Source organism: Macaca nemestrina, chromosome 13, assembly GCF_043159975.1.
Source record: "Macaca nemestrina isolate mMacNem1 chromosome 13, mMacNem.hap1, whole genome shotgun sequence".
Classification (NCBI taxonomy): Eukaryota; Metazoa; Chordata; class Mammalia; order Primates; family Cercopithecidae; genus Macaca; species Macaca nemestrina.
In genome coordinates this window covers 38,302,211-38,319,535 of record NC_092137.1, presented here as the reverse complement: position 1 = coordinate 38,319,535, position 17,325 = coordinate 38,302,211, and the positions used below count along the sequence as shown (strand labels likewise).

Here is a 17,325-nt window from a genome sequence, read left to right as displayed (position 1 = left end):
GATTTTGTATTTACTCTTTAGAGAAATGCTCTATTTAGATCCGATTGGGAAGTTTATGTTTGAGTATTTATTCTATTTAAATTTTTATCTCAATCTCACTACTTGATGTTTCTTTGATATCTTCTAATAGAAGATGGATGCAAAACTATCGCAGCTTCACTTTTAAGAAAAAATTAGCTATTTTAAAATTTTGGATCATTATTTTCTGCAATATAATTTTCAATAATTGTACAATATCTTCTTTTGAGAAATATTCATCTCTTAAACAGCATTGATTCTAGGATTTTAGAGGTACCATTATTACAAAACAATTAAATGGAAGAATCTAAAGTGTATAAAATCATTTTCAGTATAGTTGAGGTAAGGTGATCAACTAGTCAGATCTGTGCTGTGTCAACAAACCTTGTCTAAATTTCTTTGCATTTCTCTTTTCTTTTGCTTCAGAGGAGTCCCAGGAAGGTGAGAACCTACAGTCTCAAGTTCTTGTAGTCTTAAACTCTTTAGCTTCGAGGCACTCTGAGTCATTCTCCTAACAAATCACTTCATGTTTTAGGTGTTTTCCAAACTCTTTGAAGTTACTAGACGTCGAATGGTTCATCGTGCTCTTTCATCAGCACAGCGACAGAGACTGTCATCCAACAATAACAAGAAGAAAAATTAGACAGTATTTTTAACCTTTTTCTCTATCTGAAGTGTTCACACTTATACATGTAGGACAATAAGCAGGACCGTCTGGGCCGGTCTGCATAAATGCTGTATACACAATACCAGATTTGATGCTGCATATAGGGTATGGAATTGCACATCCATCTCATAGGAATTGTAAATGGTTTGAATAAGAGGAAAGTAATTTTTGTTGCATTATAAAATGTCTAGTAGCATCATAAGTTTTTTTGAGAGAAGCATCTTTTTATTTCCCATATTCCTGGTTATTTTCATCATTGCTTTGAATTGAATTTTTATATCTATTTTTATATGTAACTCTTTTTTTACCTCATGTTTTTGTTTGTTTTGCACATTTCTCATACCACAGGTATTGAAGCCCCTGGGTGATAATTTGATGGAGGAAAACATAAGGCAGTCTGTAACAAACTCTATCAAAGCAGGCCTGACTGACCAGGTGTCTCATCATGCCAGATTAAAGACAGACTGACAGTTCATCTCCTCACGGACTCCACTCTCTTTTTTTTCATGCTTGCTGTACAATGAGAACTCAAATAAAAATAAACCAAAGTTTACAATCAACTGTAGAAGTAGTTTAGTGTAACTGGCTTCACAGATGGCTGCCACAGAGTGTGAAAATTGTTTGTTAGTTTTAAGCATTCTTTTAATGGCTCCTAAGACATGCAGATTTGCTGAGGAGCATTGGTTAATCATGCACCTTTGTGCCATGTTTAATTCTTTTATTTCTTTTTACTTAATCTAATGTTAGTGAATTTGTCTTACGTAAAAGGATATTTCAGGGAAATATTTTCAGAAGTCTATTTAGAGTCTCTTTAACACAGTGTCCCATTGAAATTTTAGTTTTTAGAGAATTTATGAATCACTGTTTCAAGAACCAGATTGGAATGACAATGAAGCCTTTATTGAGCCACTACATTAAAAGTATATATTGCTTTACCGCCTTCAATACCAGTATTACATAAATGCATGTATCAGAAACTTCACAGAAATTACATGACAACTCTTGTAGCTAAGAAAGTAATTCTGAGGTGTACATTTGTCTTGCCTTTTTAAATTTATAAACCTGCCCTAAAAGGAGATGCATATCTGGGAAACTGAACTGTCTTTTGCAGTTTAGCCTTCATGTACATAAAATATGCCATTAATTTTATTGGGGAAGAAATTCCATCCAAAAATGTTGCCTACAGCTATGAGTTAAGAGTGTCTGTACAGTGTGTAGCTTTTATTTTCTAAAATCACAGATAGGGCATGTATATGAATTATAAATATATAAATACAATTTTGTATTAAAAGTTTTGTAGTTTATGGCAAAATCTGGTCCTGTGGTAGGCTAAATAAGTACAGTCCCTGTGAAAGGAATGTTTGTGGCTCATGTCAGTGTGTGAATGCATAGACAATTTGAAGTTTTTGATATATTTGTGATATTTATCTTGAGCACTGCAATCTCACCCCCCGCCCCAAGGGAATTCAATGGGAATGTTTATTGTGACTTTGTCCTTTGTTGCATTTTAAAGTTATTTCCTGTAATTTATTTTCAGTACATAATTAAAAATTTGTTGTATATATAAAATGAAACTTGTGATTCTTTTTAAAGGAATTTTTCAAGTATGTATTCCACTACATAAACCACATTTGTTTATAGTGAAGAGAGCATGAGCAGGAAACACCCCAGTTGAGAGCTCTCAGGCATTGTACCTCAAAGCTAAGCTTGTAAAAAGTTACTTTTCTCTGTCTGTCTCTATAAGGGAAATCCTATGATTAACCTAGTTGTAGATGGGGATTATTAATTTCTCTTTTTAAAAAAAATTTTTTTTTGGTGGTATATGTAAGGCTAATATTTTTTCAGTACTTTTGTAGTCTTCTTTATGAACACCTATTAAAGTACCTAGTTTTGTTTGTTTTTTGAGACGGAGTCTCTCGCTGTCAACCAGGCTGGAGTACAGTGGCGTGATCTCGGCTCACTGCAACCTCCACCTCCTGGGTTCAAGTGATCCTCCTGCTTCACCCTCCCGAGTAGCTGGGGCTACAGGTGTGTGCCACCATGCCCGGCTAATTTTTTGTGTTTTTAGTAGAGATGGGGTTTCACCGTTTTAGCCAGGATGATCTCAATCGCCTGACCTCGTGATCCACCTGCCTTGGCCTCCCAAAGTGTTGGGATTACAGGTGTGAGCCACCACGCCCGGCCCTTAGTTTGGTTTTTAAGCGAAGAAAATGCAGGTGCTGAGTTACATGCGTGAAAACTCTGAATTTACTTTGGTTGATACATCTTCCCTCCCACTCCCAGATTCTGTTTTTATATGGATTGTATTTGTTTTCATCTGTATTAAATTGCTAACTTACTCATCTGTTCTTAAAGAATCCACCTGAAAAGTGTCTTTATTCTGCCACCCTGTTTTATGAATGCTGTGGACTGTTTTTTATGAATGAAAAAATAATTTGTTGTATAATAGCAGATTTTCTGAAATTAAAGACTTAGCTTACCTTTAAAAAGTGAAAATCTAGACCATTGGCTTTCTTATATTTCTTATTGGAAAAGCGTGCTTTCCTCAAAGAAGACAATTCTCTGCAGGATTCCAAGAAAGCACTTTGGTGTTTCTGTTGGAAGATTCCGAACATTGTTAGGCACGAAGCAGTAAGAGGATGAAAGACAAACTGAAAATAGTTGATTGACACATCAGCTTTGGTGTTAGCATCTTTTCTGTGGCAAAGGTTTTAGTAATTATATTACCAGTGAGGTTTTTAAAAAGAGATGAAGATTTTCTCAAGAACAAATGATTTATCTTCCTAATTAAGATACAGATAATTCGCTGTTGTGAAAGGGGCAATCATCTGTGACCCTGCTATTTAGTATTCCTTACATACTTCTCATGAAGATAGCTAGTCTTGCTTGCACTGTGAAAATATTCTACTTATAGACCTCAATAGCAGTATTTCCTTCTTGAGGGCTACATTTCCGGAGAACTTTGGGCTGGGGTTGCTGTATTTTTTTTACTTCAGAATTAAGCTTGGCGGGCTAGAGACCTCTTTTGCTGTAGGTATGAGTGCTGTTTTAATTGCATTGTTTTGTTATTATGGGATTTTTTTTAATTTATTTTTTTGGTCTTAGTGTGGTTAAGAACCTATTAAAATATACCACGAAATTTTGGAAAGCACTGTGATGATGACTGTTAATGGTCTGTTGTGTATATATCCAAATGGCTTTTTGGAAAGCAGATGCTTAGGCTTTTAACCAGGTAATAAATAGGCTTTTTGATTAGCTGCTTATCTGCCAGTGTGCATTGCTTAAGTCCATTTCACACTTTTAGGCTTTAGCCTAAACATTCGTGTCCTGAATTCCCTCCCTCCCTCTAACTTGACCAGAATGGATCTGCACATCTTGGGTTTTTTCCATTCGTGTCATAGTCGTGGAGTGAGGATGAAAATTAGCTTGAGTTGCTGTGCCTCTGGTAGCCGTCTTCTCACTTGGCCGGAGATTACTCATCAAATGACTGTTAGATTCTGTTTGGAACCTCTGCCAGAAAGAGAATGTGACTCGGGAGTCTTCCAGTTACTGGTTCCTGTCAAAGCTAGATGGGGGGCATCCCAAGCAGCACAGAGAATTGCTCCCTTACCTTCTCCATACTGAAGTCTTACATTAGATCCTAGGAACTTCTGTCTTTCAGATTTGCATTTTGCTGGAAGTTAGACTGAGGAATTGAGGTGCCCTTAATGTACTCAGTGAAATACAACTTTCATGTCCTTTTAGGATTGTGACATTTGCTGCTTTTCAGAGCCAAATATATCAGCTGAATAGGTCCAAACTGCCTAGAGATATACAGGAAAGGGCTTAGGGGAGGGAAGTCACAGCCTTTGCATAGCTCAATAAAGCACCTCCATATATACGTTAGTACCCTCCATACTCATGGCAGTCCTGTGTGATAGGTAGGAAACCACTTCAACCAAAAGAACCTTGGGCATCTCAGGCTTGCAACTTAGGACTCTACTATATACACCTCCAGAGGTTTCAATTAGTTAGAAGCTTTAGACAATGACAAGTAATGTTCCCAACTCAAGATGCAAGGACTGTCTTGGCTGCATTCCTAAAGGCAGTAAGTGGAGGAAGTAACATCTTGCTAATACCGAAACAAGCTGAAAATTACCCATAACATTACCACTCTAAAAAATGACGCAAGAAGTAGAAATGTTCCTGTCCATTTGATTGTACACCTGAGAGAACCATTACTTTGGTGTGTACTATTGGAACCTTTCCTCTGCTTATTGACATGTCTACATATGCATAAAATATACTCGTTTTTTGTTTTACACAAAAATAGAATTATCCCGCACATGATATATTTTTTTCATGTAACAGGGATATTTTCCTAGGTCATTATATAATTATTTAATGGTTACTTTGATTCTTAGGGTAGGTGGAGTTTTAAGGAGAGAACACTAGACCTGGGATCATTGCTGAGATAGCGTGACTCTGTGTCTCCACCCAAAGCTCATCTTGAATTGTAATCCCCGTAACCTTCATAATCAACAGGTGGAACCTGGTGGGAGATGATTGGATCGTGGGGGCAGTTTCCCCCATGCTGTTCTCGTGATAGTGAGTTCTCACGAGATCTATTTGATAGTTTTATAAGAGGCTCTTCCCCCTTCACTCATTCAATCTGTCTCACCTGCTGCCACGTAAGACGTGCCTCTTTGCCTCCGCCACGATTGTACGTTTCCTGAGGCCTCCCTAGTCATGTGGAATTGTGAGTCAACCCTTCTTTTATAAATTACCCAGTCTTGGGCATGTCTTTCTAATAGTGTGAAAAAGGACTGAAACAACTGCTAAGAGTTTTCTTTTTATGACAATTTTCTTCCTATAATAGGATTGTTGAGAGAATCAAATAAAATGTGAAGGAAGGGTGCTTGGGAAGCAGGTTCAAGAACAGAAAATCGTGCCCTCAAGTTTGCTTGTTTTAAGGCTGGATCTGCTGTTTAGCCACCTGTACTTGAAGCTTGTCCATAACTTACTCCCCGACCACCCCCACCCCATCCCCGGCATTTGGGCTGTTATTTAAGAGTTCTCTAACTTTCTGACAAATTTATATGGTAATTAGTAAACAATGTACTCTCATTCTGGAGCCAAATGGGTGTGCAGCCACGGACAGTAAGACAGGTCATCTAAAATGGCATGGTTTAGACTCCTCGGTTACAAAACATGAAGACTACCTAAAAACTCAACCTAGATCTGGAATAATACTTAAATTTCAATTCTAAGCAAAGGAGATGAGCTTATAGTTAAAACTGAACTTTGTTCCTTAGCTCCACCACCCAAGCTTCATGAATTGGTGCTAACGCTTATATAGCAGTTGAGCCGCAGCTGCTTCATCTATAAAATAGGACTAATATTACCGCTCACAGATGTTAGGAGGATGTGATGAGAATTTCCACATCCTGGCAGACAGTCTTTTAAATCTTTTTTATGACGCTGATATTTGTAAACAAACACCTATCTTCCAAATTGTACTTATTTTTAACTTCCTCTGTTTCCTGAAGAGGATGAACAAGATGAAGTTTGGAGGGTGGTAGTCACTGCTATTTTTGTCTATGGAAGAAAGCATTTTGTCAGTACTTTTCCCCAAATAGGTTGAGCTCCTTGAAAGAAGAAACCATACTTTATGCACCTTTTTTACATTATCAAACATTTTTGTGCATACTAAATGCTCAGAATGTTTTAACATGGACTGGATTAGTCAATTTCAACTCCATCCGCCTTCCATACGTAGGCATATGCCACCTACTGTAGGTAAACTTGGTTATTTGGCAACTGTGGGATCCTAAATATTGGTTGCTTTTTCTCCCCTTGGCATCAAAATATCAAAATATGAAGAAATATGATCATTTAAAAAAAAAACCCTCAGTAAAATAACTTTGGGGGGATGGTGAGGGTAGGCTACCTTACAGATTTGGATTATCCTTTTTTTTTTTTTTTTTTTTTTGAGATGGAGTGTCACTCTGTCACCCAGGCTAGAGTGCAGTGGCACAATCTTGGCTCACTACAACCTCTGCCTCCCAGGTTCAAGCGATTCTCCAGCCTAAGTCTTCGAGTAGCTGGGACTATAGGCACCCGCCACCACGCCTGGCTAATTTTTGTATTTTTAGTAAAGATGGGGTTGGCCAGGCTCATTTCGAACTCCTGACCTCAGGCAATCCACCCACCTCGGCCTCCCAAGGTGCTGGGATTACAGGTGTGAGCCACCACACCCGGCCTGTCTTATTTTTAAAACTTTAGTATACTGATTTGATTTAATGCAGTGTCCTGAGTATCTGCTTATATAAGTCCTACCAGAATTGGATTTACAGGCTGTCCTGTGAGGACAGGCCTGTATATGTGTGTGTGTGTATGAACACACACATATACATATAAAAATGTGTGTGTGCGTTTATCTCCAAGAGGGATGTTTATATTATTTAGAGAGGACAGGGCAGTTTTTCCTGGGAAGACTGAAGGTTTTGTGTGTGTCGGGGGATATAAACATGTTTGTCATCTATACTAAATGCTGCCAGTGCTCATGTAGTAGCCTTGGGGTGGGTTATTCTTACCTCTGATTTTATAGAGGAGTCATTTCAGGCTCAGAGAGGTCAACCACATTTACCAAAGGGAGTGTGTTCTGGGATTTGAAACCAGGTCTACTGGCTTTAGAGTTCAGAGTGCTATGTACTTACCCACCCTGTCACACCACTGTGAAGAGTAAATAGTCCCTCCCAGAGAGGAGGAAAGAGAGAGAAGGGTCAACATCAAGGAGGAATGCAGCAACGGGCCAGCATGGCTCTGCTAGGGAGTTACTGAAGGGCAGAGATGGATGTAGGAGTGGAATTGAAGTTTAAAGACCTGGGCCAGATTGTGAAGGGCCTTTCAGATCAGGTAGACGGGCTTGATATTTAGATATTAAGGTTACATGGACGATTCCTAGAAAAATAGAACAGCTAAGCGGCCAATTCTAATACTCTAGTTTCTCAAAGTATGAATTTTTATTTTTATTTTTTACGGGCTAGGGGTGGGGTCTCAAACTCCTGGGCTCAAGCAGTCCTCCCACCTCAGCCTCCCAAGTAGCTAGGACTATGGGCATGCACTATTCTACCTGGCTCGTTTTTTATTTTCGATTAGAGTCACCTGGAGTGCTGTGTTGTAAGTGTACACTCTTGGGCCCCATCCACATTGCATAGTGAATTTAAATCTGTATTTCTACCAGGTCTCTCAGATAATTCTAATGCATACTGAAGCTTGAGATCAGTGTTAAGTGTTTCCTAATGAGTAGCAGAATTATGGATTTCTCCTGCTGTTTCTATACTTTCCTGACTAGGAAAGATTTCTGCACAGACAGCTGGAATTACGTTGTTGTACTGTGTTCTTTCCCTGGGAGGAAGGTGGAACTTGTATCGGGAGGGAAAGATCTTGGCCATAGATTGGAAGCGTGCGCTTCTTCCATGTTAAAGTAAATGTTGTCTCTCAAATTATAGACACATTCTGAAGCTTGGATATTCTTTCAAAACTATGCCATTTTGCTTCACAAGCTTTGTACTTGTTCTTTCCTTTTAAATGCTTTTGTGAAGGAACACAATAGTTTTAGACATAGCTGATTATTGCAGTCTTCTTTCATTTCATTAGGGAAATGTTTAAGAATGATTGTGACACTTCATAATATTCCCTGTTCTTTCATCAGCTTTGGAATACAGAGAAAAGAACCTCAGGACTAATGGTATAAATCAGCAGACCGTACCTCCTATCAAAGTATAATCCTTAAATTTATACATGACTGTCATCCAGATACACAATGAATACATAAGAAAATGTATTCAACTCCTTAACGAGGAAACCAGAGATGGCAAAAGGCTGGTTCAAAGCAGAATTGGAGAAATAGGAGTGATGTAGTCCACCAGGAAGGGCATTTTGAAATGAGTATGCTGAGTGATGTGAGCCCTTAGTAGTAAATGGCAATGCCAAACAGATCTAGATCAGTGAGTCTTAGACTTTAGTCGCAGGAACCCCTTTGGCTCTTAAAAATTGAGTCCCCCAAATGGTCTGCCAGTATTTATCTTATTAGAAATTAAAACAAAAATGTTAAAACATTAAAAAATAAGCCAATTATATGTTAACTTTTAAAAATTGTATATATTAAAGGTATGCAACATGCCATTTTTATATACATAGTGAAATGATATAGTCAAGCAAATGAACATATTCATCATCTCACGTGGTTACCCCCTCCTTTTTTGGTACTAAGCACACCTAAAAGCTGTCTTAGCAGATTTCGAATATACGATACAATATTATTAACTGTAGTCTTCATGCTGCGTGTTAGAGCTCTAGACTTACCCTTTGACCTACATCTTCCCATTCTCCTGCCCCTGGTAACCACCATTCTACCCTCTGTTACTATGTATTTGATTTTTTCCCCCTTTCTTTCTTTTAGATTCCACACATAAGTGAGATCATGCAGTATTTTTCTATGTTTGACTCTTTTCACTTACCATAACGTTCTCTAGGTTCCTTGTCACAAACAGCAGGATTTCCTTTTTTAAGGCTGAATATTTCATTGTGTGTGTGTATATATATACACATACTCTCTATATATACTCTATATATACACATACTCTCTATATATACTATATATATATACATACTATATATATACACACTATACACACACACACACACACCCCACAATCTGCTAGGATTCAATATATAAAGAAATATATAAATTTCTTTAGCAATTTGCCTAGAAGCCTTCTTGATAGGCATGCTAAGCAATGCCCCAGTATAACTTTGAAAGGACATGATCTACTGCTTTTTCCTTTATTTTTAAGTTTTAGATATTTTTTCAAAGCTCATGTCATGCTCCTTTTGCCAGAAACAGATTGGGTCAGACAGACCAAATAAATTCCATGTGTAAACAGTAGAAATTGAGACTGTATTATAAACCCCTTTCTTTAAGCAATCCCCCTCAAACAAACGAAAGCCCTTTTTTAAATTCGATCTGAAATATGCACAAGAAAATTTGAAAGTATAAAGACATTCACCCTTAAGATTCTGATGTACTCATCAGAGATAAACACCGATACCATTTTCCCCCTTCTCATCTGTTATTTGTGTTAGTGTGTGCAAGTAAGTGGTCCTCTGTATTTGTTGGTTCCGCATCCATGGATTCAGCCTACCTCGGATGGACAATTGAAAAGAGTGAATGGTTGCATCTGTACTGAGCATGTACAGTACAGACTTGTATTCCTTGTCATTATTCCCTAAGCAACTAGTTTCATAGCATTGACATTGTACTAGTTATTATAAGTAATCTAGACATGATTTGAATCATATGGGAGGATGTGTGTAGCTTCTATGCAGGCCATTTTCTATAAGGGACTTGAGCATTGTGGATTTTGGTATCCACAGGGATCCTGGAACTGATCACCCATGGATACTGGGTGATGACTGTATTTGAAAGTTTGGTTACTGTGCTGTGCATACCCTGGCCTTACCCCCTAGAGATTCTAATTCAGTTGATCTGGGTGCAGGAATCAGTATTTTCAAAAGTTCCCCAGATGATTCTGTTGTGCGGCTAGGACTGAGAACCACTACCTAATCTAACCCCATCTTCAGCTCTTCCCTGGCCTCCCACACCTGTCTTTTGTGTTCTGTATATTCCACAGTCTGTTATTAACAATTTGCCTAAACACTTTTTCTCTCTGTGTGCATTCTCTTCATTGTTCACTTTAACTGAAACCCTGGTGTCTTCTATTCCCCTAGTAGAATTTCTCCCCTGCAGCCCTCTCAAGGCTGGCTTTCTCCCTCCCTAGCTACTGTTGGTCCTAACAGAGGTGATGTTCCTGTGCTCCATTGCTCCCTTTCAAGTCTTTTTTCTATTAAACAGCAAATAAAACAGCTTCTTTAAAGTTGTTGGACTTTTCCACTTGTCACCCCAACTTACTGTGGGCAATCTACTGACCTCCCTACCATGCCCCCTCCTTCATTGATAACTCTAGCACCTGGCTTCCAGCCTTTTTCTCTTGTTCCTTCTGTGATCATTCTTGGATCCTTAATGCCACATGAATGACCCATCTCGTCTCTTGATTTCTTCAGCCCCCAAAAGACCTCCTTTCCTCCATGTCTTCTCACTCATAAGTCATACCCTTCTACTGTGTCATTACTACCTCCCAAATCTAGATTTTATGGCTTCCTTTCAGTTCACTGACTGCAGTGTTTCCTTTCAAACAATCCTCTGATCTCATTGAAGCCTCATCCTTTCACCCTACTGCTTGTTCATACATATTGCCCTCATCTCCTTGCCTTCTTACTCAGCTGAGATGCAGTGGTCCAGCACTACAAACATTCCTTAAAAATATCCTTAGCTACTCTGTGTACCCACTTAATGAAACTTCAACTCTGTTTATAAACCCAAGTCTCTACGTGTACCGACACCTAGCAGTTGAATATTGTTGGAGAAAAATCATGGAATCCTGCTGACTAGAGTTTTTTTTTTTTTTTTTTTTTTTTGGCTGAGCACAGAGGACTGTATTGATGATACATGACAAGGTGGGGCTCCCTAGACCCCTCCCTCTTCAGGGGGGTCTGCATGGAAACTGTGAGGAGGGGAGATTCTCAGTGTGGTAGGAGACCTAGTGCAACAGGGAATTCCTAGCAGCTGAGGGCCTGAGGCTGGTGGTCTGGGGGTCTTACTTCTTGGAGGCCATGTGGGCCATGAGGTCCACTGCCCAGTTGTTGTAGCCAAATTCATTGTCATACCAGGAAATGAACTTGACAAAGTGGTCACTGAGGGCAATACCAGCCCCAACATTGAGGGTGGAAGAGTGGGTGTTGCTGTTAAAGCTGGAGGAGACAACCTGGTGCTCAGTGTAGTCCAGGATGCCCTTGAGGGGCCTCCGACGCCTGCTTTACCACCTTCTTGATGTCATCATATTTGGCAGGATTTTCCAGATGACAGGTCAGATGCACGACTGACACATTGGTGGTGGGGACGCAGAAGGCCATGCTAGTAATCTTCCCATTCAGCTCAGGGATGACCTTGCCTACGGCTTTGGCAGCACCAGTAGATGCAGAAATGATGTTCTGGAGAGCCCCGTGGCCATCACACCACAGTTTCCTGGAGGGGCCTGGGATAAATAGAAAGGAAATGTCTAGGTTAAGATAAAAGATTGTGGAGACCAAAGTTCTTATTTGCAGAGAAAGTCTTCAGGTAGCAGGCTTCAGAGAGAATAGGCTGTAAAATGTCTTCTAGGGGGCAGTGATGGTGTGGATGGTGGTCATGAGTCCTTCCGCAATGCCAAAGTTGTCATGGATGAGCTTGGCCAGAGGGGCTAAGAAGTTGGTGGTACAGGAGCATTGCTGATGATCTTGAGGCTATTTTCATATTTCTCATGGTTCACGCCCATCAGGAACATGGGGGCATCAGCAGAGGGGGCAGAGATTATGACCCTTTTGGCTCCCTGCTACAAGTGAGCCCCAGCCTTCTCTATGGTGGTGAAGACACTGGTGGACACCACAATGTACTCAGCGTCAGCATCGTCCCATTTAATTTTGGTGAGATCTTGTTCCTGGAAGATGGTGGTGAGATTTCCGTTAATGACAAGCTTCCCATTCTCAGCCTTGACAGTGCCATGGAATTTGCCATGGGTAGAATCATACTGGAACATGTAGACCATGTAGTTGAGGCCAGTGAAGGGGTCATTGATGGCAACAACATCAACTTTACCAGAGTTAAAAGCAGCCCTGGTGATCAGGTGCCCAGTATGGCCAAATCCATTGACTCTGGCCTTCACCTTCACCATGGTATCTCAGGATGTGGCTGGTGCTACATGAGAAGATGTGGCTGTCTGTCAAATGGGAGGAGCAGAGAGCCCTGACTAGAGTATCTTCAATTGCATTACCACAATTCTGAAATAGGTACTCAGTTGTCAACCCAAAATAAAATTCTAAGACCTCCCCCAACTATCTGAATGGACTTTGTCCTTGGCCAGGGCTCTCTTAAAATTCAACCTGAAAGACCAGTTCAGGCCATGATGGGAAGTGGGGGTCGGATATGCCTAATTAAACCTCTCAGACATTCACATCAACACAGACTTTAAGTCTGATAGGAACCATTTTACAGCCTGTTCTCTCTGAAGTCTACTACCTGAAGACTTCTTCTGCAAATAAGAACTTTGGTCTCCACAATCTTTTATTTTAACCCGGACATTTTGTTTCTATTTATCCCAGGTCTTCAGATAAACTCAACCAATTGTCAGTCAGAAAAATTTTAAACCTACCTGTAGCCTAGTAGATTTAAAAGGTTGTTTAAAGACATTACTATGAAGATTTTCAAACATGAAAGTAGAGAGAATAATGAAGTTTCATGTACCTGTCACCCAGTTTAAATGATTATCAGCACATATCCAGTCTGGTTTTAACTACACACTTCCATTCCCCCCACCTGAAGCTTGACTATTTTGAGGGAAATCCCAGATATTATATCATTTCTATCATAAATACTTGGGCACATATCAGCAACCACAATACCTTTATCCTAAAATAATAGATCATTACTTAATATCAAATATCCAGTCAGCATTCACATTTCCCCAGTTGTCTCATCAATATCTTTGTTATCACCAGTGTCCCTGACCATCCACTACAAGAGGTGAACTTACTATTTATGTGCATTGCCCCATTGGGTGGCACGAGCTCTATGCATCACTGATTTTCTCAAAATTTAAGGGGGATCCATCTACCTTACCTCTTAATTCTTTACAAGTTGCACATCTAGCATGAATCATTCTAGGTTTCATTGATCAGGGCATGTTTTAGTACAAACAAATGAGAACACCCAGTACATTCCTTCTACCTTCTGTTTCTCTTACCCCCCAAACAAAACTGCATTTCAGAATTAAAAGCTTTGTGTTCTTGAGATAGTTATACTTATATATACACTCACTTTTATTTATTGATACCCAGACATACATTCTGGCTGTTGGCGAAATACCATTCGATTCCTGTTAAGAGCCTGTCCTGCACCTGGTAGGACAACACCCACTTTTACAAAGTGCTGTTTCTTGGCTGGTACTGGAGAGTTCAGAAAGCCATTCTGCCATTCTAGAAGGTTACCTGCTTCACAGCAAAAGCATTCACTGGTCTTGCCATATATCTTGTGAGCACTGGCTTATTGCATTATTACTTTCATTGTAAAATAAATTTCTTCATAGAAAGCACCTTTGGGGCTTGGCGCAGTGGCTCACGCCTGTAATCCCAGCACTTTGGGAGGCCAAGGCAGTTTGATCACCTGAGGTCAGGAGTTTGAGACCAGCCTGCCCAGCATGGTGAAAGCCCATCTCTACTAAAAATACAAAAAAATTAGCCAGGCGTGGTGGCAGGAGCCTGTAATCCCAGCTACTGGGGAGACCGAGACAGGAGAATCGCTTGAACCCAGAAGGCAGAGGTTGCAGTGAGCCGAGATCGTGCCATTGCACTCTAGCCTGTGTGACAAGAATGAGACTCTGTCTCAAAAATAAATAAAAATAAAATAAAATAAAATAAAAGCACCTTTGGGTGGAATATTATGGTCATGATTAAGGTATTTAGTACGTCTGAAAAGGATACCATTCAGGGAAATCTAATCCATAACCAGAATGAGTGTCTCAGTGGAGACAAATTGTAGCCTTTCGGTGATGAAAGCGGTCTTTGTAACCATTTTTTTTTTGATACAGAGTCTCTGTCTCTTACCAGGCTGGAGTGCAGTGGCGCGATCTCAGCTCACTGCAATCTCCGCCTTATGGTTTCAAGCAATTCTCCTGCCTCAGCCTCCTGAGTAGCTGGGGTTACAGGTGCACGCCACAACAGCCAGCTAATTTTTGTAATTTTAGTAGAGACGGGGTTTCACCATGTTGGCCAGGACGGTCTCGATCTCCCGACCTCATGATCTGCCCGCCTTGGCCTCCCAAAGTGCTGAGACTACAGGTGTGAGCCACCGGCCCCGCTCTTTATAACCTTTTAACCAGATGCCAAACTAATCTCCTTTGGCTCCTGTACCATATTGGAAGCTCAGAGTTGACAGACTGGGCGCTCAGCCATGGTTGTAGGCAGATCAACTTTGGTGTGAAGTCTGTTTGCTAAGCCCAAGTGTCCCGTCCATTCCTCCTTCCATGGTAATGGGGTTCCTGAAGCTATCGAGCAGGCACTGGAGTGGCTGGGGAAACAGTCTTTTACATTGTACTCAGGAATTCCTGACATCTCAACTTTATTTAGTGTAGGCCACCATTGAGTCCAGATTTTAGGACATAATTAGAATCATGTCCTAGGGCAAACAATTAGAACCTCTCCTAGTTTGCCTAATCCTTTAACTTTGGAACCTCTAAAGTGAATTCTTGTGACAATGTAGCCCAATCTAGCATGATCTAGCATCCACAGAATCCATTCTCACAAATAGTATTACTCAGGTTTTCTGAGTAAATAAGCAAAACTTGAAAAGCTTTTTTTTTTTTGTTTGTTTTGGTATGTATTTTCTCTAGGGTTTGACTTTCTAATTGGCCTCATGGGATAAGTGGATATAATTATAGTTTTAGGTCCAGTAGAAATGACATGAGGAAAATTGGCATATCATTAAGGTAGTTATTACAGAGTCTTTAAGCAAGGCAGGCTGGGCACGGTACCTCCTGCCTGGATTCCCACCACTTTGGGAGGCCGAGGTGGGCGGATCACTTGAGGCCAAGAGTTTGAGACCAACCCAGCCACTGCACTCCAGCCTGGGCGACAGAGAGAGGCCCTGCCTCAAAAAAAAAAAAAAAAAAAAGAGAGAGAGAGAGAGGGGATAAAGCAAGGTGGGATCACCTTTATCAAGCAGAGAAGAAAAGTCACTTCTCTCTCCAGAGTGGCTCAGGGCATGCCAGCGCTCCATCTGTCTCTACTCATTCACTTCCCCCGTGTGAAATGCTTGCTTTCTGCTTAGGTGATTCATATCCATGTTTCCCAAGGCTCAGCTTCTTCACGCCTGAGAGCTCAGGCCCATTTGATACTTCCTTTGTGCAGAGTCCTCTAGCCATTGTCTATGTCACATCCATTGCTACTTACCTATATTCCCTTTAGAACTGCCCCACACATGCACATTGTGTTGGCTCCTCAGGGAAGCCTCGGCTGCTCCAAGGAAGGTGTGTAGATAGGTGCAGGCACCCCTCATCTCATTGTGCCTTGCTTTATTGTTCTTTGCATATATCACACTTTTTTTTTAAAATGGAAGATTTGTGGCAACCCTGCCTCGAGCAAGTCTATTGGTATTCTTCCAACAACATGTGCTCAGCTTGTGTCTCTGTGTTGCATTTTGGTAATTCTTGCAATATTTCAAACATCTTCTTTTTTACTATATTGGTTATGGTGATCTCTGGTCAGTGATATTTGATGTTACTATTGTAATTGGGGCACCACAAACTGTGCCCAAAGATGAAGACAAGCTTAATTGATACATGTGTGTGTTCCAACTGTTCCAACCACTGGCCTTCCCCCATCACTCTCCCTCTTCTCAGGCTTCCCTATTCCCTGAGACACAACAACATTGAAATTAGGCCAATTAATAACTCTATGATGACCTCTAAGTGTTCAAGTGAGAGGAAGTGTCACATATCTCTCACTTTAAATCACAAGCTACAAAAGATTAAGCCCAGTGAGGAAGGCATGTTGAAAGCTAAGATTTGTCAAAAAAGTAGGTCTCTTGCACCAGTTAGCCAAGTTGTGAATGCAAAGGAAAAAGTTGTTGAAGGAAAGAAAAAGTGCTATTCTAGTGAAGACACAAATGATAAGAAAGAAAAACAGCCTTACTGCTGATACGGAGAAACTTTGAGTAGTCTGGATAGAAGATTCAACCAGTCACAACATTTTCCTAAGCCAAAGCCTAATCCAGAGCAAGGCTGTTAACTAACTCTTCAATTCTGTGAAAGCTAAGAGGTGAAGAAGCTGTAGAAGAAAATTTGAAGCTAGCAGAAGTTAGCTGATGATATTTAAAGAAAGAAGCCATCTCTGTAACATAACATAAAATCAAGGTGACGCAGTAAGTGCTAAAGTAGGAGTGGCAACAGGTTATCCAAGAGATCTAGCAAAGATCACTGATGAAGGTGGCTACAGTAAAGGACAGATTTTCAATGTAGATGAGATAGTCTTATATTGGAAGAAGATGCCATCTAGGACTTTCATAGCTAGAGAGAAACGAATGCCTGGCTTCAAAGCTTCAAAGGACAGGCTGACTTTCTCATTAGGGTCTAATGCAGCTGGCAACTTGAAGTTGAAGCCAATGCTCATTTACCATTATGAAAATCCTAGCTGGGCGCAGTGGCTCATGCCTGTAATCCCAGCGCTTTGGGAGGCAGAGGTGGGTGGATCACTTGAGATCAGGAGGTTGAGACCAGCCTGACCAATGTGGTAAAACACCATCTCTATTAAAAATACAAAATTAGCCAGGTGTGGTGGTGGATGCCTGTAATCCCAGCTACATGGGAGGGTGAGGCAGGAGAATGCTTGAACTGGGGAGGTGGAGGTTGCAGTGAGCCGAGATCATGCCATTGCACTCCAGTGTGTCAGAGCGAGACTCTGTCAAAAAAAAAAAAAAAAAAAAAAAAAAAATTCTGAGACCCCTAAGA

At 40.4% G+C, this 17,325-nt stretch overlaps 1 protein-coding gene and 1 pseudogene across 8 annotated transcripts in view; one reads left to right on the top strand and one right to left on the bottom strand.

Moving 5' to 3' along the window:
• Positions 1–3,181, top strand: part of LOC105464866 (atlastin GTPase 2) — an 80,751-nt gene extending 77,570 nt beyond the window's left edge. For 4 of the 8 annotated variants that reach the window (XM_071076541.1, XM_071076544.1, XM_011712965.3 and 1 more), the window contains 2 exons: positions 445–459; positions 554–3,181. In XM_071076541.1, the coding sequence (XP_070932642.1) occupies positions 445–459; positions 554–661 (123 nt within the window). In that variant the 3' untranslated portion in view covers positions 662–3,181. The remainder of the gene's footprint in view (positions 1–444; positions 460–553) is intronic. The other 4 variants (XM_071076542.1, XM_071076546.1, XM_071076545.1 and 1 more) reach the window with 1 other exon arrangement.
• Positions 3,182–11,385: 8,204 nt separating this feature from the next.
• Positions 11,386–12,502, bottom strand: LOC105464865 (glyceraldehyde-3-phosphate dehydrogenase-like; annotated as a pseudogene).
• Between the last annotated feature and the right edge of the window lie 4,823 nt (positions 12,503–17,325).